The 26086-nt window shown below is 39.6% G+C and overlaps 1 protein-coding gene across 2 annotated transcripts; it reads right to left on the bottom strand.

The window, feature by feature from the left end:
• Positions 1-775: 775 nt before the first annotated feature.
• On the bottom strand, positions 776-24246 carry LOC149963229 (uncharacterized). Of its 2 annotated transcripts, XM_090180440.1 has the most exons (10): positions 23995-24246; positions 19799-20304; positions 16981-17208; positions 14854-15072; positions 12666-13519; positions 12033-12605; positions 11658-11672; positions 9641-10127; positions 1984-2628; positions 776-1460 (listed from the first exon to the last, which is right to left on the bottom strand). In XM_090180440.1, the coding sequence occupies exons 2-10, from the start codon at positions 20238-20240 to the stop codon at positions 1069-1071; spliced, it is 3855 nt and encodes a 1284-aa protein (XP_090036566.1). In that variant the 5' UTR covers positions 20241-20304; positions 23995-24246; the 3' UTR covers positions 776-1068. The 2 variants fall into 2 exon arrangements, with proteins under 2 accessions (XP_090036566.1, XP_090036565.1); XM_090180439.1 differs by having other exon boundaries at positions 12033-13519.
• Between the last annotated feature and the right edge of the window lie 1840 nt (positions 24247-26086).

Raw genomic sequence — 26086 nt, 5'->3', positions numbered from 1 at the left:
GCATTCGAGAGCAGTCACATGGAAAACGCTATTGGATAAAAGCTCCATGGATGAAATAAGCTAAGATATGGGATAGATGAAGTTAGATTTGTCGTGTTTTAAACTCGGGTAACTTTAATGGATTTCGAAAGATCGGTTTCGAAGGACCGACAGGAAAAGGTGTCCGAGCACGTAAAGGTATCATTCGCATATAGTTACGGTAAGATATTGACCCCACTCAATAAGTTGGTTAAAGGGAACGTTAACACTTTTAATGATTACTGCGCAACAAGCGCCGAAATTATGAAATCAGTGACGGGCTATGTTCCTCTGGGGCCTTAGGCGCAATTTTCTTTAATGTCCACTGTGTAAAAGTGTATGTTATTTTTAAAATTGTTTATTGAAATTGGAACTTTTGAGGCCCATCGGGACACCGCCGCTCTAGACGCGGGCCTAGTGCGGCACTGTATCAAAAGCCATGGGAGGGAGGGGCCAATATTGGAGTCCTCTGGGGGTGGCAGAAAAACTATAGGTTTTATTCCCATTAAAAATACCCTAAAGGTTTTGGTCGTAGAAGTCAGGGCCTTCTTTTCCAATGAGCACAATGAGCACTGCGCCCAAGGCCTACGAAAATTTACAGTACGAAAAAATAAATTAAAACAATTTCTTAGAAATACGGCCTACAACGGTCTTAGTGCTTGTGGCCTACGAAGGGCTTAAAACGCCACAATTCAAAGTCCTAACCTTGTCTTATCAAATTCAAAATGATACACGTCTAATGAAACTTTCATCAATTTCATTTATTGAAGGACCGTAAGAAATAATAACATTAATTTGGAATGCTCTTCTTTAGAAAATGTGCTCCAATTCTCAATGATAAGCGAGGGACAGACTGTAATGGGTTTACACTCTGGATAACAATGATTACAGTAATAGCTCGGTAGTTACTCTGAAACCGTCGTAATCAGTATGGAAACAACGCGGAATCACTTTGTAATCGATCTCGTAAACGCTGCGTAGATTAAAATGTGATGTTATAAGTCAATCGTTGATTACTTCCTTTGTCGTTGCTTCTAATAGACCGACTATTTACGCGTTGTGCTTTGACCAGAGGAGTTGCTGAATTTTCAAAGACTGTTCCTTGATAAACCGATCGAGTCGATTATCCCGCGTGTTGGGCGCGTTCGAATGAACACAGGTTTTCCGGTGCAACCGCAACATGTTACTAGTTCGCGACTTGAATTGGCAGAATTTGCAACTGAACGGTTTCAAATCAAGGTGAACTTGAATACGGTGATTGGCGAAATGCTTCCTGTATTTGAAATTCTCGCCACAGTCGCCACACGTGTAGGCCTTTTTACAAGATTCCAAGACGTTCACGTGATCGACTTCGGAGTCCGAACTCAACAGTATTTCCTCGACGGCGGTGGGCGGGGCTACTGGCTTTTCGATTACCTCCACCGAGTCGTCCCCAACGTAATCTACAAATTAAACGGTAAAAGTACTTGGCCGGAATTCATATATACTTTTTGGAATGATGCAGCATATACCCTCATGTTTTCTCCAACCTTCACTTTGCGTCCCCAAACCCTTATTTCTGGCTTTTGCCCCTCAATTATCGTTAACAACCGATCACTTCCGGTCCCCGCTCCTCCATTCGCAACCCCAACCCCACACTTTCAGTCCCCACCCTTCACTTCTAGTTCCCTTTCCTCAATTCACAACCTCAACCCCTCACTTTCAGTCGCCACCCATCACTTCCGGTTCCGGCTCCTCAATTTTCAACCCCCAACCCCCCACTTTCAGTCCCCACCCATCACTTCCGGTTCCCGATCCTCAATTCTCAACTCCAACCCCACACTTTCAGTCCCCACCCCTCACTTCCGGTTCCCGCTCCTCAATTCTCAAACCCCAACATCTCAATTTCAGTCCCCACCCTTCAATTCCCGTCTTAGCCTCCAATACTAAATACTCATTCATCTATTGAACATAAATAATATTTACCTAATGTCCAATCAGGACGTCGTTGAGAGGCTAAAGTCGTACTCGCAATCGACATCGGTTCATTGCTCTCATCAACAGACGAGAAAGAGCTGGCAGTTAAAGTCTCTTCGCTTTGGTCCGTGTCGCTTCCCTTCGAACCTTCATTCCTCAATTCCAAATTTTTTGGTTGCCTACACTGTGCAGGAATTAAATTAAAGATCCCGGTTTCTTGAGGATGCTCATTTTCCACACGAACCGCCGTGTCCTCGGTCGTTCGTTTATCTTCCATTATCCTTGAACCGGATTCTTCGTGACCTTGAACAACGTTACATTCTTCTTCATGACCTTGATCGAGTTGCCCCATATCGATTTCGAATGGATGCATATTGATTATTTCCGGTTCTTCCAAGTCAGTTGGCGCATGTTTTATCGTATTACACGAAGTCGAACTGACAAGCGAAGCTTCTTCGCTATAGGGTTCGTGAGAGAGTCGATGTTCCAGAAGGGCCCGGAAAGCAGCTGTGGTGTAAGTACAGCTGTTGCATTTGAAAGGTTGGTGGTTGTTGTGGCACTTAGTGCAATGTTCCGTGAAAAGTGACTCACTTCTTACGAACCCCGAACACGCCATGCATTGAAAGGAACGAACTAAGACTTCATTGTCCTTTTCTGAAATTATACAAGTAGTAATTATAGCGCCGAAAATTTGTTTCAAACTTAACGCCTATTCACTCGAGCCAACATTTTCGCAAAATACCAATATATCAATTTATAATAATAAAAGTATTGACATTTTAAATATTTAAAGCTAAGCGTCGGTCGTAAAAACCGTTCTTAAAAATCGTTTGTGTAAAAATGGATTGATTTTTTAATTAATGATATACAAATCAATTGCTTTATAAAGCCAAATGAATGCGAACGAGCCAAAATTAAATGCTCAAAAATAATAAAATTTTAAATCAGTTATAATAAAAATCAATGAAATTAAAAAGTCAAATTGAAATAAAATGATAATTTATTTAAAATTAAATATTAAAATAAAAAAAGCTAATTTGTGAAATTATTAGTTTACTTTATTCAAAATAAAGTGTTGGATCACGAATCAACTTGTACCACGATTAGAGCTCGGCGTTTGGATAAGAAATATCCGATTTAATTGTTTTTATTCATAGCCGAAAATTATCCGAATTAAAACTATTTTTTGTACCTTAATTAGTTTTATAACTGCGAATAATATCCATAAATAATCAGTTAACCGAAATTTTCATGAATAATTTAAATTTGGTCGCAGTGGCGTAACTAGGAACTCCGGGGCCCTTTTAATTAAAACCGATTTTAATCATAAACGTTTGGGGGCCCCTAGTTCTCGGGGGCCCCCACGCGACGCGGGGTCTGCGGGGGCGCTATTTACACCACTGTCATATCGGTTCCGCCAAGGATAATTTAAAATCGTACCCTAGATTCGAATACTGAGAGCTTTCCCATTGTCGATTTTTTTACGAAGCGTTTACCCTTTTCCGGCACGTGACCTCAGAAAAATCGGGCACGGCCAACTTCGATCACGCACTGCCGCGCTATATAGCGCGGCAGCGCGTGATCAAAGTTGGTCGTGGTTGCGGTAAGGCGCAAACCATGGAGCGAATTTTTTCTGAGTTCCGGCTGGAAGTGGGTAGACGCTATCGGCAACGCGCGAGAGAGTGATTTCGAATCTAGGGTACGAGTTTAAATTATCTTTGGTTCCGCCGAGCTCTAACGACGATCACTTTCGAGCTTAAGAGCTAGTTTAAGTCAGTTTGTAAGCCAGTTTGGACCAATGAAACTGAGGAAACCTCGCCATGACAACTGGTTTCAAGCAATACTGTGAATCACACTTTGTTGAATCATTTTAAATTCCAATCGCTTTGGTCAATTAATAATAATAATAATCAGCTAAGCTAAGCTAATATCCAACCACGTCATCTAGCGAGTTTTAATGCCATTAATTCAGGTGGCCGGGTTGCAATGCTCCCTACACCTACTAATACCGTTAAAGTCAACAAGTTTCTAAGGAGGAGGAAGAAGAACTCGCGGGAAACCCCTTTAAGCAGTAGGGAGATAGCTTGCAAACTCTACGCAGGAGTAACACCCGAGTTCCAGTGGCGTAAATAGGGCCCCCGCAACCCCGCAGTGTGGGGGGGGGGGCAGAGTTCCAGGCGGCCCCTTTTTAGTTCGTTTTATAACCTTGCTTTTATTCTATCACGGCATTTCCGATAAATCGAGGATAATTATAAATGAAGAAAGTCAAGAAACTTCATTGGCAGAGTTGGGAGGCGCAAATTTTCTAGTTCTATTAGGTGTTAGGAAGAAGTCTTATTTTTAATAAAATAAAATTAAAATTTACCCTACAAAATGCATCTGATACAAGTTAAAAAAAATAAGTTATAGAGTAAATTAAAGAAGTACATTCAAATAATAAATCATAAATATAAATGCATCTGTATTAGTATGCTTCCCTGAGTCCAGCGGCTACTAACGTAGTAATAACCGTCGAAAGAAGTTGGTCCGATTCCGTCGAAGTTTTAGCCGATCGTGTTCAGTTTTTAGATTAACGGAAACGGAATATACAGATAGTTTTTACCTCTCCGAGGGGACAAAGTCCCCTAGGAGGGGTTATACAACCACCGTGTCTGTCTGTGGGTCTGTGGGTCTGTCTGTCAGGCCTGCGAACGCGTTCGCATTTGTGTAGCAAAGTGTAATCATTGCGTACGCAGTTTCTCGAAGGGTTGGCAAAACCACCGTGTGACGGTGAGCGTTAACGGATGCATTTGCGGTTTGGTTTGGTTTGTCTTTTCTCGTCAACGCTCACCGGATATTTCGTTATTATTATGTTGTAGGTCGTGAATGTTGAGTTCGTGTTGTGACTGTTGTGGGTGTTGAGTTTGTGTTACGATTGTTGTGGATGTTCAGTCTGTTGTGTTTGTATGGGCGTTTTCTCTCCAACTTCTTCTTAATGACTTTGGGACGGACCAAGTGCTGAATGTAACGCTACCTCTCAACGTCCAATGGCAGGGTTTCCACCAGTTCTACACGGTATTCGTCTTAGTATCAATTTGCGATCGCATCGGGCGGGATTTGAACCCGAGACCTCCTGCTTGACAGGCGGACGTTCTACCACAGAACCACCGACACTTGTTACGCTTCATTGAAAATTAGACCTTCAGCTTTATCGGAAGCGTATTTAATAGAGTACGAAATTTTGGTTTAATTGAAATAGAATTGAAATTATTGCATCGAAGAAATTCTAATTTAGCGTTTCTCTATTGATTAAAAACAAATGCGCCACCCAGGTTTCGAACCCAGGCCATTCGGCTTGGCAGTCGAGCGCTCTACCACAGAACCACCGATAGCTGCTTAGGTTCACTGAAATTAAGACACTCATCGTAAGCATAATAGGTAATAAAGTCTTTTTTTATGAATTAATTTATGAAGGCCTAATCTGTTTTTTTACGAATGAAATTTTAAAGGTTAAATCTTGTTTTAGCGCAGTTAGCCGAGATAAGAGGGTTAAAGGGAAGACCCTGTGGGTGGTCCACTTTGTTAGTTTTTTGTTATTTTTTTACGGGTATTCTTAACGACCTATATATAGTTGTGTTAATTCAAAGAAGATAATTTAACGTTTATTGCTTTAAGAGCTGGCGGTTAGTCAAGTGGCTCTCTGTGCTTTGTTGATGGTAAGGTTTTTGCTTCTTGTAAATATATTTGGTGTGGATATTTGGATATCTACGATTTCTAACGCAGTCAGTGATTTCCTGGGTGTGCGAGTCATTATATGATATTGGAAATTGGACGGCATTGGTCTTTTTCATGCGGTATGTGTCACAACGTCAACTGGAAGTTTACGAGTGTTGAAATAAAATGAGCGTTAAAGATGTGGCAAGTATTTCTTAAGCGAGAAAAATACAAATACCATCTGTAGATGTTTCTTTCATTAAAATTTGCTTAGTATTATATTCAACTGATAAACATGTACTGTAAAAAGGGTTAAAATCAATTGTGCATTGTTTTAGTAAATCTAACTCGCTGTTGTAACTACTTAATGTATAATATTCTGAATAAATTAAACTCGATTGTTTCGTCTCAATTATTTAAATTAAAATTAAAATTTTATACCGGGCAGGGTTTGAACCGAGAATACGTTTTTCGTAAATAACTCTGAATTGCGGAGATATCTTTGGGGGTCGTGTCGATAAATTAATACCACTAGGGACCATTCTTCCGAGGAGAAGTATATTTAGGATTTCCAACTTGTTCTCTTTACTGTGTTCACTCATTTGACACTGACTTTTAAGTTTGTAAGTTCTTTTTCTTTTCTATATTTTATATTACTTCATTATTTTACATGGCATTGATAATACATATTATAAATTGTTAACCAAGTTTATTAATCTTGAATTAAACCTTTAAAATCGAAAATCTTACATAACCTAAAGTGTAACTAAAGCTATCGTTTCCCTCAAACGTTCCATATTTTTTATGATGCAGTAGTGTGCACGACCACACAAGACGACATGATATTTGTAATACCATAAGTCTATATTATTGTTTCATAAGTTTGTCACTTTGGGGAATATTTTACTGAGAGCTAGTAACAGAGTGACGTCATCACAAGCAGCAAATCTCCCTGTAGCGAATCGCTGTGAAAGACTACGTGTGACGCGTTAGCAAGCGGACGCAAAACAGTGACGAAGTCCGTAATGCAGGCTGTCTTGTGAATAGCTCTCAGTAAATTTTAGCATGTGAAGAATAGGAAGTGTCACACTTATGTAAAATGTAATACACTTTTGGTAATACTAATACCCGTTATACAGGGTGTTTTGAATTTCTCTGACTGCAAGAGATATAGTTGCGAAATTTTCAGGGTATTATTTCTAGTGTGGGATCGCTTTAAAAACTCAATTTCAGAAAAATCGGAAATAATTTCGGGTTTTCGTAAAAATAATTTTTCACCGGTAGGTGCTAGAAAAAACGTTTCAATGAGAAAGTTGTAGAGTGCTGTCGAAAATGTTGAGAGAACTTGGTTTCATTGGAAAAGAACACTTTTTCACGAAGATATGAGCTGATGAAAAAAAGCTGTCCGTAGTAACCAATAGCCTTCGCATTTTTGTACGTAAATGAAAGAAATCACGTTAAAAGATTAAATTCCTTAAAAAAAGTAAGTGAAATTTACCAAAACGCCAATTTAGGCCTATAGTAGACCTAAAAACGTATCAGTAGGCCAACTACGCACAAAGGTCAAGTTTTCAATTAGTATTTAATGTGAAACCTTTTGTTTTCAACCATTCTCTAACGTTTATTGAGTCTAATCAACATGCTACTAAATTATTATCGTGATCTGCGTGCTTTTATGGTCGAGTTATTTTATGGTGAAGCCAATCGTAACGCGCAAAGGGTTAGTGAATTGTTCACCGTTCGATATCCAGATAGAAGACCAAGCCATAACACGGTTCTTGGAGCTGTTCGTGACTTTCAGACTTACGGAAACGTCAATCCCAGATTTCATGGACCAGGTCGTCAAGACATCAACATGGAAGACACCATTCTAGCCTATTTTGTTGCGTATCCTCGAGCAAGCGTCAGGGGTACAAGCGACGATCTTTAGTTATCGACGAATTACGTGTGGACCACTCTTCACAATCCTGACTTCCATCCTTATCGAGCGACCCTCCACCAAGCTCTTCACGAAGGAGATATGTAACGTATATTTGATTTCTGCAACTGGCTAATAACCATGTCTGATGAGAACCCAAATTTCATCAATCAAATGCTGGTGACCGACGAGTGTTCCTTTGGGAGAGATGGGCCTTTCAACCATCAAAACGCCCACATGTGGTGGGACGAAAATTCTCACTGGGGTTTTCCTCACCATCATCAACAACCACTCCTACTGAATCGAGTTATTGGCCCATTTTTCCTCCCATCTCGTCTTAATGGACAACGCTACTTGATGCTCTTGCGGAACGAAATAGCAAACGCTATAGAAGATATTCCGCTGGAAGCTTACAGACAGATGTGGTACCAACATGACGGCGCACCACGCCACGTACCTAGATGTGAAGTGGAGCATCTTAACAACGAGTCCCCTCAGCGTTGGGTTGGCAGGAACGGTCACGTTCGATGGCCTGCGAGGCCTCCGGACCTAACTCCGATGGAATTTTTCTTGTGGGGGTTCATCAAAGCACAAGTTTACGGGACGCCCGTTGAGAATATCGAAGATTTGCGTCACCGAATCATTGCAGCCTTCAAACTTGTAACTCCTGATATGATCAGACGCTCGTTTCAAAACATGCTTCATCGTGTCCAAACATGTATCACGGCAAACGGAGGTATCATAGTACCTCACTTGGAAAATTCTTATGTTTATTCGAATTAAATGTTCAATTAAATCTTTCGGACATTTCGTTTAAGTACAACAAGTTGGCAAGCCAAAATATACCTCTCCTCGGAAGAGTTTCTAATTTTCAGTGAGGTTTTCAATGTATCCGTGGTTCTGTGGTAGAATGCTCACCTGACGTGCAGGAGGGCTCGGGTTCGAATCCCGCCCGGTACTAACGCCACTTGAAAAATATTTATAATACACCCAATGACAACAAAAAACGGGCCCTTTTGGAAAAACCTTTTCCCTAATTCTAAGAAACTGCGTACGCAGCGATTACCCTTTGCCCCGAAAATGCGAACGCGTTCACAGGCCTGACAGACAGACACGGTGGTTGTATAACCCCTCCTAGGGTACAAAGTCCCCTCGGAGAGGTAAAAATGCGAATACTATTGGCCCCTATGGATAGCTTGTTTTTTTTTGTGAAAAAGTGTTCTTTTCCAATGAAACCAAGTTCTTTGAACATTTTCAAGAGCACTCTACAACTTTCTCATTGAAACGTTTTTTCTAGCACCTACCGGTGAAAAAAAACCCGAAATTATTTCCGATTTTTCTGAACTTTAGGTATTAATGCTTTCCCACACTAGAAATAATACCCTGGCAATTTCGCAACTCTTGCAGTTTCTGAAAAAATGCCCAGTCAAAGCAATTTAAAACACCCTGTATATAAGCCGTTTTAATTCTTACTTTTTCTAAGTTTCTACGTAAAACATGTTGGAAGAATATAATTTGAAACCTTTTATAGTTATTCTCTATACCGAAAATTCAAACATCCGGGGGTGCCGGTATCCAGTGTCGAGCGTAGCACTCCCTGCACGGCTGGCAGCGTCGTCGGAAAAAGGGGAAGCTCGGGGGGGGGGGCGGTAGACTTTTTCCGGGGGGGCTTCGCCCCCCCCCCGGAGAGATGCCTGAAAGAAACACTGAAGGTGGTGGAAGCATAGCTTTGATAGTGCTAAATCCCCAAAACCCTCCTTAAATACGCCATTGTTTATCAGTAGTACACTCAAGTCTCGCAAAAAGAGTTACCTAAGGGGGCCCCAAAAAGAGTTTCAGGGAGAGGGTGCCGAGGACCTTACTTACGCCACTGGTTTTCACCCAGTGCCACAAGTTGAGATCGACCCCGGCTCCTCTTGCTGCGAGGCGAAAATGCTAACCACTCCGTTGCCCCACATTAACTGAACTATGTATCGGTTTCGTAGAGCTTTATAGTTCATAACTGATTATAAAACTTAATTCTAACTAAAGGAATTCTTGGATTGATGGACTCACCTTTCTTTCCTTTGATGTAAGTGATTACAACTGAAACTTGGTCGTTGATAGGCACCAAAACTAGATCATCATTGTCAGAAAGTGAAAAAGAATCTTCAAGACTAACCCCATCGCTATCAGATCTGCGGATTTCAGTTGTTTCATTCACGATATTTCTTTCACAAGTTGATAGGAGGTCCATTTTAATAGTATCATTCAGTTGATTTGGCATTTCATCCAGCCTCCTCTTAGCTGTACCACTTGTGGTTTCAACTTGATGGCTGGTTACAACTGTATTATTTGTTCCTTGGAATCCGGTGGTTTTAAGTAGATTACTCGTATCAGTATTCGGCACATAGAGGCCTGTTGTTGTATTAAGATTACTTGGGTCGCTAACCGATATATAATGTAATGTTGTTCTACCAAGATTACTAATACCAGTATTTGACAGACGAAGTTCTGTTGTCCCAGCTAGATTATCGGTATAAATTATCGATACACTGGGCCCAGTCGTTAGATTACTAGTTCTCGATTCATTGAGCCCTCTTGTTCCAACTTGAATACTAGTATCAGTTCTCGATGCATTGAGCCCTCTTGTTTCAACTTGAATACTAGTATCAGTTCTCGATGCACTGGGCCCTATCGTTTCAGGTAGATTACTAGTTCTTAATGCGCTGAGCTCTCTTGTTCCAACTTGAATACTAGTATTAGTTCTCGATGCACTGGGCCCTGTCGTTTCAGCTAGATTACTAGTTATCGATGCGATGAGCCCTCTGGTTTCAACTTGAATACTAGTATCAGTTGTCGATTCACTGAGCCCTCTGGTTTCCACTTGAATTCTAGTCTCAGTTCTCGATGCACTCGTCCCTATCGTTTCCGCTAGATTACTAGTTCTGGATGCATTGAGCCCTCTTGATCCCACTTGAATACTAGTATCAGTTCTCGATGCACTGGGCCCTGTCGTTTCAGCTAGATTACTAGTTCTTGATGCATTGAGCCCTCTTGTTCCCACTTGAATACTAGTATCAGTTCTCGGTGCACTGGGCCCTGTTGTTTCAGCTAGATTACTAGTTCTTGATGCATTGAGACATCTTGTTCCAACTTGAATTCTAGTATCTGTTCTCGATGCACTGGGCCCTGTCGTTTCAGCTAGATTATTAGTTCTCGATGCATTGAGCCCTCTCGTTCCAACTTGAATACTAGTATCAGTTCTCGATGCACTGGGCCCTGTCGTCTCAGCTAGATTACTAGTTCTTGATGCATTGAGCCATCTTGTTCCAACTTGAATTCTAGTATCAGTTCTCGAAGCACTGGGCCCTGTCGTTTCAGCTAGATTATTAGTTCTCGATGCATTGAGCCCTCTCGTTCCAACTTGAATATTAGTATCAGTTCTCGATGCACTGGGCCCTGTCGTTTCAGCTAGATTACTAGTTCTTGATGCATTGAGCCCTCTTGTTCCAACTTGAATACTAGTATCAGTTCTCGATGCACTGGGCCCTATAGTTTCAGCTAGGTTACTAGTTCTTGATGCATTGAGCCCTCTTGTTCCAACTTGAATTATAGTATCAGTTCTCGATGCACTGGGCCCTGTCATTTCAGCTAGATTACTAGTTATTGATGCATTGCGCCCTCTTGTTCCCACTTGAATACTAGTATCAGTTCTCGGTGCACTGGGCCCTGTCGTTTCAGCTAGATTACTAGTTCTTGATGCATTGAGCCATCTTGTTCCAACTTGAATTCTAGTATCAGTTCTCGATGCACTGGGCCCTGTCGTTTCAGCTAGATTATTAGTTCTCGATGCATTGAGCCCTCTCGTTCCAACTTGAATACTAGTATCAGTTCTCGATGCACTGGGCCCTGTCGTTTCAGCTAGATTACTAGTTCTTGATGCATTGAGCCCTCTTGTTCCAACTTGAATACTAGTATCAGTTCTCGATGCACTGGGCCCTATCGTTTCAGCTAGGTTACTAGTTCTTGATGCATTGAGCAGTCTTGTTCCAACTTGAATTATAGTATCAGTTGTCGATGCACTGGGCCCTGTCGTTTCAGCTAGGTTACTAGTTCTTGATGCATTGAGCCCTCTTGTTCCAACTTGAATACTAGTATCAGTTCTCGATGCACTGGGCCCTATCGTTTCAGCTAGGTTACTAGTTCTTGATGCATTGAGCCCTCTTGTTCCAACTTGAATACTAGTATCAGTTCTCGGTGCACTGGGCCCTGTCGTTTCAGCTAGATTACTAGTTCTTGATGCATTGAGCCATCTTGTTCCAACTTGAATTCCAGTATCAGTTCTCGATGCACTGGGCCCTGTCGTTTCAGCTAGATTATTAGTTCTCGATGCATTGAGCCCTCTCGTTCCAACTTGAATACTAGTATCAGTTCTCGATGCACTGGGCCCTGTCGTTTCATCTAGATTACTAGTTCTCGATGCATTGAGCCCTCTCGTTCCAACTTGAATACTAGTATCAGTTCTCGATGCACTGGGCCCTATCGTTTCAGCTAGGTTACTAATTCTTGATGCATTGAGCCGTCTTGTTCCAACTTGAATTATAGTATCAGTTGTCGATGCACTGGGCCCTGTCGTTTCAGCTAGATTACTAGTTCTTGATGCATTGAGCCCTCTTGTTCCCACTTGAATACTAGTATTAGTTCTCGAGGCACTGGGACCTCTTGTTCCAACTTGAATACTAGTATCAGTTCTCGATGCACCGAGCACTCTTGTTCCAACTTGAATAGTATCAGTTATCGATGCGCTGAGCCCTGTCGTTTCAGCTAGATTACTAGAATCAGTTCTCGATGCACTTCGCAATCTTGTATTAATACCTGTTCCATTAATCGCCAATTCTCTATTTAATGTTTCACCTTGAAGCAACGATTGGGATGAAGTTCGCCCATGCAAAGAAGACGTTGACGGTTCAACGACAATTGGTGAAAATTGTTCGGATTTTATTTCAATTACTTCTCCGCTACCCTCTTCACATGGGGACTTGCTACCACTGGCCCCAGTATCAATATTGTCCTCCTCATTTTGGAATGTGACGCTTACACCACTGGCACTGGCATCGGCATCAATATTGTCCTCCACATTATGGAGTGTGACGCTTACACCACTAGCACTGGCATCCATATTGTCCTCTTCATTATGGAGTGTTACGATATGGTGTCTTAATTTCTTCTTGGACGCTGTGCGGTACTCGCAAAACAAGCAATTCAGTTTCACCTTATTCCTGTGAATCTTCTTCAAGTGAACGATGTACATTTTATGCTTGTAGAATTTAATTTTGCATTTATCGCAAGAGTACGGTGGAGACGGCTGATCGTGCATCGTTCTTCGATAAGCCATCCGTGACGTCTGGCAACTGATCGGATGAACTCTTCTGCGGTGCATCACCAGCGAGTGATGGTAAGAGTACGACTTGTTACAGATATCACAGACGAAAGAAAGGCGTTGTTTGGCGTGAAACCGATGGTTGCAGCCGTGTTGGGACTGAAAGACGTGCGAGCGGGCGTGGGCGTCCCTGATGAACTGACTAAAGAAAGAGCGCGGACAACTGTCGCATTTGTACTTGTTCATATTGGCAATCCGGTGTTGCACTATCGTGTGCGTTTTCAAACTTGAAAAACTATCATATTTCTGCCCGCAAACTTCGCAACCGAAGGGCAGATTTTCTTTATGGACGATGACCCGGTGCTTTTTCCAACTCAAAGAGGATTTAAATATTTGGTTGCAGTCTTCGCACGTCAGTTGAAATTGACCCCTTTTCAACCTCAGATTCGAAGCCGGTTTTTTCTGGACAGTATCTTCCGCTGGACCTTTCGTGTTCGCGTGTTCTATCGGTTGAGGCATTTCTACGGAAATATAATCCTGTTGGCCAGTGGTTTCCGGGTCGATGGTCACTACTAAAGACAGAAAGCAAGCTTTAAGTAAGCTAGATTTTTACCAAGGAACTTCTTAGCCCTAAGTGTCATAAAGGAAAACCTGATTTCTGGAAACATTCTTCATTTAAAGCAAGGACGTATTTATATTTAAGGATAAGGACTTTTTTGAGGCAATCCGCGGGCACCACGGTCTAGTGCCACCCCTGGCACGGGATGTGGGACAAGATAAACTTAATACGCCTGTGTTTTAAGTCGTTGGACGAAATACGTTTTACGGAACCAATGAGATACCGGGCCGATTTGATTGTCTCTTAAGGAGAGGAACATACTAATAGACCATGAGGTGGATTCGGAGAAACGCCAAAAATCACGCCTGTGACGCCTACATAGCCATTCTTACTAAGTATAAATAAATACTTTGTGAATTTATTATAGTGATTTTCTAAATTCACTTCATCGAAAAAAAAGACTTCATACATAAGCCAATATACTTTAAATTTTACATATTTAAGCGGAGTAATACACGCCCTAAATTTAAAGCCGTGGTGCGGTGTACACATCCGCGGTTTGGTTGTAAAATCCAGTGGCGTATGAACGGGGGGTACAGGGGTAGAAAGAACCCCCCTGGAAACCAAATTGTTTTAGAAGGGGCGGAAAAACCTGCCGATGAGGGGGGGCGCCAAATTTAGCATCCAAGCTGTACCCCTCTTAATCTAAAACGTTCCTACGCGCCTGGTATAATCTAACCCATGGTGAACTGCCTGGGGCCTGCGACGGTACGTGTTTCATTTTTACGTCGTTTATACATAGTTTGCACCTAAGGGAAGGGCCTTTGGACTCCATGCAAACCGGGGGAGGAGATTAAAAATTCAAACAACTAAATAGTTAGCTATTTTGTTGGTTATCTCATCGAAGCAACAAAACGTAAGAAAATAAGATTTAGGCTTTAACATTTTTAAATATATATCGTCGAAGTTGGTATATTTGATCAAATTAGGTATTGAATAAAATGACTATTTTCGGTCTTCCTTTCTAATTGAACTACTCGAACAATTTTTAACAAAGGCAGTTAACCATTTTTAACGTGAAAAACTAAATTCTTAATCATTTGAAAATAATTAAAATCCACAAACAGACGATTGAAACTGTTAACTCTCGCGTTTTACTAAGAAATCTACACCAGCAAAATGGCGTCATGGTACGGCTCATTCTTGCTCAAATTACATATTTATTCATGGTGGATATATCTATACTTGGAACTACAAACTATGTATAGGTTCGTCTCTCGTAAGACGTTATGGAGTCTGGTAACCGAAATCCAATTGACAAAATTGGTAATTTAGGGAAAAAATTACCTAAGACTTCAGCGGGCTCGTCTTGTGTGGAATGACTTTTCATGTGTCGCTTTAGGTTGTAGTAAATGGCGAACTGTTTGTGGCAAATGTCGCATTCGTGTTTAACGTCGATATTGTGCATGCGCCGAACGTGTTTTTTCAGTTTCCGTCGACTCGTCGTAACGTAAAAACAAAGATCACACTTTACCGTTAGGCTGATCGAGCTGCCGACTTCCAACTCTAAAGAAAAATATAGACAGTTTAAGTGCAGAAAAAGCACAATCGATTTTGCAATCGATGTGGCAATGATACTTTTGTTTGCTTAGCGATAGAAAGTAAGTTTATAACTGAGGTTCACTGAACTGCGGAAGTTATCTTTTTTTTTGACAGCCACACATCGGTGCCGACCCAAGGCCTAAGACACCAGCACACAATAACTGATTAATCAGGGCGAGATATGTGTAACGGCCACGCCAACGGGGGGATACGTGGGGACACTCGTGGCGAAGTATTCTGACCACCCGTTCCCGTTGGGGGATTGGTGGTCGTCCTCACACGGCCATCCACAACCTCTGCCTCCCGGACGCCTGGGATTACAGGAGTGAGCCACTACTCCCGGCTGAAGTTATTTATCTTACGCGTACTATTTTTTAACCAAAATTTTTCGAATGATCACACATTTTTTGTGAATATTTATCCAAATATGTGCCTTGGCTCGTCGTCATAGTAAGCACGTGCAAAAAGCTATGCCGAGGGGTAAGACCGGCGCCTGTTAATTTGATTACAAGATGGGCATTTTTATCATTTTACTTTGTTTACTTTTTTAAGACATAACGCGATTATATGTAACTCCGCACATACCTAGCATTGTATTAATATCGGACATACTTAAGTAAAATAATTATGGACTTATGGTGTGAATGATGTGGGCCGTATAGCCACCGTGTCTACTTGTCCTAATGGATTGCACAGAATGGCGTTAGACCGTTGCTTATGTTATTATAATAATGCAGGAAACGGTAAAAAATATTTGAAGTGGTGAAACTTAGTTATTTAGCTACAGCTCGTTAGGTGTATCTTAAATGTATTCATTTCGACCATAAATATCGAACTGGTCACACCGACTAGGATGGGAGGGTCTTCGTTATTTTATTGGTCACGCACCGAGGTTCAAAATTGTTTTGAGGGGAAACGTTTTGAAACTTGGCTATTTTTCGTTGCGAAGGCTTATAACGACATTTAATCTGAAAAATGTAATAGGAATCATTTCAAATGAACGGAAAAAGGTTAAAATATTAACAGCAAATGCCATTATTAATGATTATCAACTGGTATTGTACTAGTACAGTGGTACAAGACACAATTTTTTTGGTCTTAAAGCCTAGAACACACATACGTAAAAATCGAACGGAAAACCAAACTGAAACGTAAACGCAACAAAAACACGCAAAATTGGTACGGAATTGGGACGGAAAAGAGAGTTGAACGATGTTCAACTTTTTGCGCCGCAAAATATTGTACGTTATCAGCCAGCCAATAGGGAGTCGGTCTCCGTGATAAAATATGGCCGAATCAAAGAAAGCTCTGAATAGAAAAGAATTGGAACACTTTATAGAAAAAGTAAGGAACAACTCTTGCCTTTTTGACAAAAAAATCCTAATTTTAAGGATACAATATTCAAAAAAACCTTTAGCAAGCCATTGGATCCACTTTTATCATAGGAAGTAAGAACCTTTCTACACGTAGAATTTAAGCCTTGGCTTAAAGTCTGCTAAATGTTTTTTGTACGCCATTTTCAAATAAATAATTTATTCTGGTTTGAAGTTTAGCGTTTGAGATGGCGCTACGGTGGCCGAAAAAACAAAATACGTTTTCAAGTGTGTCTCAGAACTAGAAACGTAAGCAGAAACGCAACATAACTAAACTTGGCGTTTACGTTTCAGTTTGATTTTCCGTTCGATTTTTACGTATGTGTGTTCTAGGCTTAAGTTAAGACGCGCAATTGTGGACCAAGTGAAAGACAAGTGTCTTTCTTCTGATTGGCCGAAGTGATTACGTAAAACAGGCACCACCTATCCTGGCCCTAGAACATATAGTTCGATATTCATTGGGGAAATAAATTCATTGATTGTGGTATTTAGTACATACTGGTGTTGGAACTTGTTACGTCTTGTTGAACCTTCGACTTTTTGCGTTGTTTTGGACAATGCGTACTTCTGTGTTGCCGAAAGTTGTAATGTAGGGCGAAGCGCTGCTGGCAAACCTGACATTGATAATTCTGCTTTACAGGGGCGTGTTCCTTCGCAAAGTGATTCTTAAATTTCCGACGACTGTTGCTAGCGTACGGACATTGGTCACATTTCTGATTTTTGCGACCTAGCAAGAAAAATACAACGCAGATCATACATCTACTGCCCATGTTATTTGCTTAAAACATAATTTTTTTATATTTTAATGCACATTTAAAATTGAATAGAAAAAATGATTATGATAAGGAACAGCTGGGCTAATACCCAAGGCACCACCTTAGGCCTAATTCATCAAGCGACTTTTCAAGCCTTTAATTCAGGTGGCCGGGTTACACTGCGTAGGAGGGTGGTGGCAAGCCCTGCATGCCACGCGAGCCAACAGCTCCCTACACTTACTATTACCGTTAACCTCAACAAGTTTTTATGGAAGGGGAAACCGAAGAGCTCGGGGGAAAGCCCCTTAAACTAGTGGGGAGAGAACTTGCAAACACAACGCAGAAGGAGTTGAGTTATTAGCTTTTTGTTTTGAATGAGGCGAAAATTGTTCGCTTCTAAGATTTACACTAACTATACTAAACTATAAAATTTTCGTAGATGTTCGGTGTATTTTGGTCCTTTGTTACACTTTTTTACTCCTGTTCGGTAGTAAGGGTAAAAATCTTTGGACTGTACCCTGCTAGATTCAACGAAATAACGCTTTTACGATTTTTTGTTAGGGGTGAGATATTGGTTAAGACCACGCCAACGGGGGGATACTTGGGGTTAGGGACGGTACAACCGTGGCAGAAGTGTGACAACCACCCGTTGGGGAATTGGTGGTCGTCCGCATAAGGCTGTCCAAGTTCTTTGCTTGCCAGACGCTTGGGATTACAGGACCACGTCAATAGTCCCGGCTTACGAATTATTCGTCAAAGCATTTACCCTACACTCTGACCCCATCTCGGAAAATATCTTTATTCACTTTGCACTAAAATAAATGCCGAGGAATTATAAATTAAGACTGCGGAAAAGAACGACAGCTCATTAAAAGGGGCTAGAAATGAATATCAGTTAGTTGGAAGGATGACTACCAGGCTACGTTGAAGTGTGATAAATACCAGTGAAAACTTGTTTTTGGTCTCTTTCAAATAAATTACCTTCTGAAACGAAAAGTAAAAATTGCAAAGGAAGGCGATTCATATTCCAAATTTCAAGTTATGATAACTCTAATAAATTTCAGTAAAGGTTTAAGGAATTTAAACCCACAAAGGTTTTCAGTAATTTTAAATTTTACAGGCCCCTTGGTAGAATTTAAGGGCCCAGATGCGCCAATTCGAATCATATATTCTTCTTAAATTAGTCGAATAGTTTAATTTGATACCCAATCGTGATGTCCCAACACACATAGAAGGTAACAATGCTGTCACTAGGATTTTCATTTGGGAAAACATTTTCATAATAGGGGGCGAAATCCTCGGACACCATCACCTATCGAAGTGAGTGTTGTACCAAAATTCATTTACTTCTACTTAAAGGGGAACGGCCAAGCTTTTCCAAATATGGCCTTATTTCAGTATCAAAAGATTAACAATATACTTACACGTACCTTTTTTGTCTTGAAAAAATAGCTTTTGTCCCAAAAAGTTGAAACGAAAAATAACGCCAGGTATTTGAGTTTGAATTTTCGCCGCCATCTTAGGGGCTGCCGCCAGCGCCCCTAACCCCGTATGAGCGATTTGCGAACTATCCTAACTTTTAAAATCCCGAAATTTAGGCTTAGGTCTCTTATAACTGGAACGCGCCGCGCGTGCAAAACAATTTTTTTGCATCTTCAGCAGCAAGCGCTTTTACGTTGATTTTCTGTCTCACCGACATCTCACCAGGTCTCGCAGCGGACGCGCGCTTTTCGATTTCCCGAAATTTCTTTATTTTATTAAAAATTAACCACTCAATATTTTTGATGCGGTTTTCGCCATAAATTTTAGTTTTTAATGGGCTATAGGGCTATCTAACTGGTTAAAGCTTGACCGTTCCCCTTTAAGGAGAATGACAATATTGAGACGATATTTAGAGTTGCTCCCTTGTGCTTTACGAGAAAGATCCTTCCCTCTAAAAAATCAAATCAGCAGAATTTCCCTACAAAAACCAAATCAGCAGTTTCTCTACAAAAAATTAAATCAGCAGAGCTTCAACCCAAAAAATCAAATCACCAGAGTTTCCCCACAAAAATCAAATCAGCAGAGTATCTCACTGTCTCCCTAAAACTGACGACTTCCGACGCCATTGAAGTCCATGCCAGTGGCGTTTTCACTTATCCCTACTAGTACCGGTAGTAAATTAGACATCGATACCCGGGCATCGTTCAATATAGAGTAATTGCAGTGCTATGTCACACGACGTCACCCATGCTTTTTCGTTATCATAAAAAATTCGCGCCCACAATGGCGGCCATCGCCAAAGCTACGGAGTGCTCCTACTCTATAGTCATTCCCCCTAAATAGAAATAAATACATTTTGGTTGAAACCAGAACGAATTCTGGTAACAAGAATATGTTACTGCCGAGATTCTAAGCACCACCTTCGCGAAAGTTCGTCTGCTTTCGATTTTTCGTGACAATCTTCAACAAAGACGATCACCACCATGATTAAAAGCGGACATGAGCTAATTCTTCACTTGCATAATTCATTCTTGGTTGACAATTTGCTTATTACTACGCCAAATTACAAAACACTCTTACGCTTTGTGCGAGTTTTTTTGGTACTTCCGGAAGACGACAACGAATCTTTGATCACACCAGAATCCGCTAAGGCGTCATTGTTAATACACAAACCGAACGAGTTGTAGTTAACGAAGTAGTTGATGACGTTGGGACTCACTGGGTTCAGCTTCACCAAACATTTGCAGTTAGGCTTTAATTTCCAGTCGCCCGCGTAACGCGACAGTATCAAATTGTCGTCATTAATCCTTCTAAATTTCGCGTTGTAAGAATTGCAAAACGACAAAGTCAGTTTTTTCACTTGCACGAGGCAGTTGGGAAGAAGAAGACCAAGCGTTTTGGGGTGTAGCTTTTCTAGCCGCACTTTCAGCGAGCGCCGTGAAGGCAGGACAGCATGGGCGACTCGGACTGTTGACTTCGAACGACCGTAAGCAAAGGACGCAGTAATGTCCAATTTATCCATGATTCACAAAAATGTTTGGATACCTATTCAGTGTTCAAGTTCTCCTTTTATCATTTCCAGGTGTCTAGAATTGAAGTAAATATTATAAATGTTATACATAGACGAAACTCTATACTTCCAACTACTGAGGACAAGCTACTAGTTTATCTATTTTAGTTGGCAGAATGAAAACCAGGTTACGTGATAAATACCAGTCAATTTAATGGTCTAACTCAATAATTTGGATTTATTTCGCCGAAGTAAACGTTTTTACTTTTGGAAGAATTTTCGTAATAAATAGAATATTTAACCTAGGTGCAACAAACACAAGGGGAACGCAGCTAGCCTTTAAACACGCTAACGCCGTATTGGGTGCAAATTTCATTGGACGAACCTTTAAGCTGAACGTTTTACGGGCGGGGTGAAGACAATTACCCAATTTTCCCCTTCCGAGCGCAGCAGGCACTAAAGCATCTAAGCAATGAAAATTGTACACAGGAAAATGCACGACTTTTAACGAGTTGCGTTCTCCTTGTGTGGGGTGCTGTGTTTGTTGCTCCTAGATTAAACTGCGTGACAAAGTAGCAATTTACTAAACTGCATTAGCGTTTGATCTAATTAAGTTCAGATTCCCCTCCAACGTTGTCGGTCTATTTTTGTCACGCACTTTAATGCTCTCCCACTTCAGCCTAACTCTGGCGGAACTACGTTTTCGGTTGCATTATGAAATTTTAAACTTTAAAAGAGGGTTCTGGCCAATTTGCGGGACCCCACAATTCGCGTACGCAGTATTGTGATATTTGAATTTCGTAACAATTGATCGCCATCTAACTCCATACGTTTCACTACCTTATTTCCAAAACCAGATAACTCGAAAAATTCGGTGTCTAAAAATTAATGGAAATTAAAGTGTTCGCGTTTCGTTACTTTATTTACAAAACTAGGCAACTCGAAAAATTATTTTCGATAAAATTCCTCTTGGGTTTATGAAGTTAATGCACAAGATGATTGAAAATTTTTTTAAATTTAAAATTAATATTTAAAATATAGTTAATACATCGGGGAATTGTGTGTACTTAAATGCCCTTGACATCTTGTTATAATCGCAGGGCTGCCACCGAAATCTGGAAAAGGATGATTATCACGTTAAATGTAGGGTAAAATGGCAAGCAAATTTTTGAAAATAGGAACCAAATAGGGACCGATATTAAACAAAATTAAAAATTTATATGAACTAAAACATTTCAAAAACTGCATTGTTTTGGTTCTGAAAATTCAAAATCAATATCTCTGTAAATCTGATCTTAAATATCAATAGTTTATGTACAGTGCCTACCAGATAATATAGCAGACGACTATGACACTCTAGAAACCCAAGAGAGTACCACCACCCTGCAAGGAGAGCGAGGGCATCACAATGTAATAGTTCCCCGTAATAAATAGTTATATTAGTTAATCAAATGTCTTATAAATCAAACCAATCAATTTTACAGTTTTTAGTTCCTCATAGAAATATATTTCGTGTGGGACTTGTTTTACCCGAAATGTAGTTACGTGTGTTTGTTGTCACATTTCAATATTTTTTTTTATCTCAATAGCTTTGGATCGGTTCGAGGGGTCACAATTAAAAGAAATCCCGTACACTTTCCAGGAAATCCGAAATCCAGCCTTGATTTCTTCAAAATCCGGAAATTATTGAAAATCTCGAAATCCGGCTAGAAATCGAGAAACCCGACGCGAAATCTCGAAATACGATGAGAAATCGCGAAATCCGGGTCCAAAGTTAAGAAATCCGAAATCCAACAAGAAATCTTGAAATCCATCGTGATATCCCGAATTTCAAATCCCGTACACTTTGAAATAAGGTATCTCAAATAATTAAAGAGTAAAAAATCATACTGTTCACGTTCCCCCTTATTTCCAAAACCAGGTATCTAAAAAAATTTAAGTTGAGAGTCATAATCATTTTAATTTAAAAACGGTTCGCGAACGCGTTTCCTGGCCTTATTTACAGAACTAGGTATCTCAAAAAATTAAGTTAGGGTAAACATCATTAAAATTTTAAAACGGTTCGCATTCTACCTTATTTCCTAACACAGGTATCTCCTAAATTTCGGTTTGAGTAAAAGATATCTTAAATTTACGCTTTCGCGTTTCGCTACCTTATTGGTAAAACCAGGTATAGTATCTTGAAAAATAAAGTTTGAGTAATAATCATTAGGTTTGAAAACGGTTCGTGTTTCTCTACCTTATTTCCAAAACTAGTTATCTAAAAAAAAATCAGTTTGATAAAAACATTTACGGGTGTTTGGACGAGAGGCATCAAATGGTATATAGGGATGAGTAGCTCATGGCTCTGTTCGCACTGGCGACATTTGGCCAATTTTCGCGTCTAAGTTAAAGCGGTTCTAGCTCTCAGTGCAACCGGGGCTTAGTGTTTTTAACGTGTCATTTCGTTCCCCTTTGAGATATGGAATTTTAACTTAATATTCAAGCAGCCGCTGAAGCCACAACAAATTGGGCATTACAGCTACCGATAAATTTACCGGCCTTTACAAGATTTAGAGGGGCTAATTACAGATTCAGTTAAACAGCCAAAAGATCAATAACTAGAGAATCCTTATTTTTCTACTTTAGATTTCCACTACCCAATTTCGCTAATTAAACATACATAAAAACTTGCTTATTGGTACTCGAACACTATATATATGGTCCGATATATATATATAAAACTTGCTTATTGGTACTCGAACACCAAATATATGGCCCGATAAATATAAAAACTTGCTTATTGGTACTCGAACACTAAATATATGGTGGGCGAAATAATATTATGTATGTATATATATATATATATATATATCATACTTAAATATTTAACATGTTAAATATGCCGTAGAAAACGCGTAGGGCGATATAGGTGTTTACGCTTACTACGTTTGGCACACTCCTACACTTTTCTACCTACGCAATATCTACACTGAGCTTAAATTCCCATTTCCATTTTCTATTTGTCACAATAAACCGTTTTTTTAAATTCTTTATATTTTTATGCGCACATATTAAAAATTATAAAATACACATTCTATGTAAGGACATGGTAAAATTTGTCATTTGATATAACTTGTGGCATTAGCGGTGGCGTGGCTAGGGACAGTAAAGACTTCCTTCCCGAAAAGTATAGTTTTTATGTGCATTTCTATTCCAATTTAATTGCTTACCCCCTTTAAACCAAATTCCTGTTGGGGCTGGGGAGCCGTAATCATCACACATTTGTTAATAATCACAAAAACTGACTTGTGTACTAAATTGATATAAGCTGATGACGCTTTTTCAATCATTTATAAAAAAAAAACAGGGTACTTCAGGGACCAAATTAATTTTTTAGGTATTTTATTGAGCCTTGGAATCATTGACTGAAGTATAACATACCCCAGCAAACAACTCATGGAAGATGCTTTAATTTAAGGAGAGGAGGACCACATAATTTCAAATTTCTGACACAAGGTTTAACTGAAGGTTGGGGTATCTGATGTTAGTTATGTTAAAATTAGTTGTAGCAGACGATTGTTCGATTTAGAAAATGTCGGCTTGATTTCATTATCAAGAGAATTGTTAATGTAAAGGTCACTTAAGCACTACTTTAACGAAATCAAAAATATTTAAAAAATAAATAATCTTCAAACACATCATTTAAAAAACCTACTGGGCCCCTGAACCTTACCTGTAATCGGTACAGCATTTTGAATTTAGTTTTGTCTAAACATTTACTTACTTTTACAGCGTAAAACACCGGCAGCATCCAGCCATTTCCCAATGTAAGTGACTAACTAACCTTCTAGAATAGTATTACGATTTACAATTCTTATAAAACGTATTACCGTGAGAGTTCCATTACTTAACATTTGATACGAATTTGTTTAAAAGAAATAAAATGAGATTAATTATACAATACAACTGTTTGTTAATTCTGTATATATAATCTAGTAGTTAAAATATAAAAATAAAGGCCAGTTAATACCGAATGACTTTCGAATCCTAAACTTCCTGTTGGGCAAATAACGTTTCGTATACTGCAGAAACAACGACGGGCAAAAATTGTGTTCAAGATATAAATAGACAAAAGTACTTTCAACTAGAGATCGGCGGAGCAGATAAATTAACTGGCAAAATTTCGATTAATCATAAAAATTGCGGTTAACCGTTTATCCATGGATAGAAACGATTTAATATGGGAAAAAGCCAAAAATAACTGATTATTTGTTGGATAATTTTTGTTTATGGGTATTATCCAAATAAACGGTTAATTTTTATCAAAACGCCGACCTCTAGTTTTAACGCACGCATGAAGAGTGTAAGGTACTAATCTAAAACTAAGATGGAAATTATTATTTATAAAAAAACGCATCGATCATTAGTATTTAGAGACGGAGTTCAAATATTATAAAATTGAGGAGCCTTGTTATATCATGGACCCACGGCCGTATTTAGCTTTTTTTGGCCCTGTGCAAAGTTCATTTTTGGGGTAAATTACTAAAACAAACACTGAACGAATTGATCAGGGAAAATAATTAAGAGCAGAAATTTTATGGTAGAAGTTTGTCGGCGTGTTGTTCGACGGTGAGAATAACGGTTGTTCTAAGCATATACATTTTATATTGAAATGTCATTTTTAACCGAGCTCCAGGTCATTTGACGTCTATAAATTCTAATTATAGAGGGTTACAGTTCTATTTACTAATTTAATTTTTTTTTATATTATCTGAATTTAGTAAATATTTGAAGTTTATTGGCTGAGCGAGTGAAGCGAGCGAGGTGTTAGGCTTAAATAATATTCATAATTCAAGGGCAACACCGACGTTTAGAGAAATCGGAGTACAAATTCAGTAACTCCTCTTGAGTATTTTCGCCCTTTTTCAGAACTTTTTAAAAAGGTAAAACCAAGAAGCAGATCACTTCCATGATGATTAAATATAGTTCAAATCAAATCTTTAGCTTTGGCTAAAGATTTGATTTTAATAGCCGCCGTCAGTTCCGTTAATTTAGTTTGCTGAAAATCCATTTATATTTTTAGCATAGGAAAAATCTAAGATAACCATCTGCAGCCGCGTAGAAATTGAATTTCACAGGTTTAGTTATGAATGTGGTGAGGGTTCTAGGTGAAATTATTATTTCACTAGATCAAAGATAATTTTATGCTCGGAAATCGGATCCTAGGCATAGTAGCGTACCTAAGTTTTTGGGCACTCTCTCCTCACCCTTAATACATATATTTTATTATATTCCCTTTAACCTCGTTTATGAGCCACCCTTGGTTTCTGGGCCCTGTGCGGCCGCACCTGTCGCACCTGCCAAGTTACGGCACTGCATGGACAAACACTCACTGTTACCGATATGTTGACACGGTAGGTGTGACCAAAATTGGAAGGCTTACTTAGGTACACCAGCCGCTTTGAAGCGCTTGAAGAATTCTGTTCAACTATTACTACAAGAGGCTTTGTCGGGGCATAGGCGACCGTACGTGCGAGAAAGTTAGGTACTTAGGTTAGGCTTTGTTTATTAAATATTTTAAGTTAAGAAATGAAATGGATTCCAGTGGTTATTTTTACTTAACACAATGGTTAATTACCATTAATTTAATTTTTAAAGAATCAATTTGAAAAATAAAGGGTCTAAAACTCACTAAGCCTAATAATTTAACCGACAACAACGGCGCCATTTTGTCGAAATTGAACTTGGATGCTCCAGCTTCTTTACGAAACTACGACGGAAATCGACTTCAGCGACGCCAAGTTTTTCCACATGGAACTAAAATTAACCGTGATTTTCCTATTCCCAGTATTAACGCGTGCTTTTTAAAGGCTGAA

This window comes from Leiobunum rupestre, chromosome 1 (genome assembly GCF_980474605.1).
Source record: "Leiobunum rupestre chromosome 1, qqLeiRupe1.1.hap1, whole genome shotgun sequence".
Classification (NCBI taxonomy): Eukaryota; Metazoa; Arthropoda; class Arachnida; order Opiliones; family Sclerosomatidae; genus Leiobunum; species Leiobunum rupestre.
The sequence above is the reverse complement of the archived record's forward strand: the minus strand, read 5'-3'. Positions and strand labels throughout refer to the sequence as shown.

Coding starts and splice junctions, on each gene's coding strand:
- LOC149963229 (XM_090180439.1), bottom strand. CDS start 20,240: ATGGATAAATTGGACATTACTGCGTCCTTTGCTTACGGTCGTTCGAAG. Junction 17,209..19,798: donor CAAAAAAACTCGCACAAAGC/GTAAGAGTGTTT, acceptor TTTTCTTGCTAG/GTCGCAAAAATCAGAAATGT. Junction 13,520..14,853: donor CGAGCCCGCTGAAGTCTTAG/GTAATTTTTTCC, acceptor TTCTGTCTTTAG/TAGTGACCATCGACCCGGAA.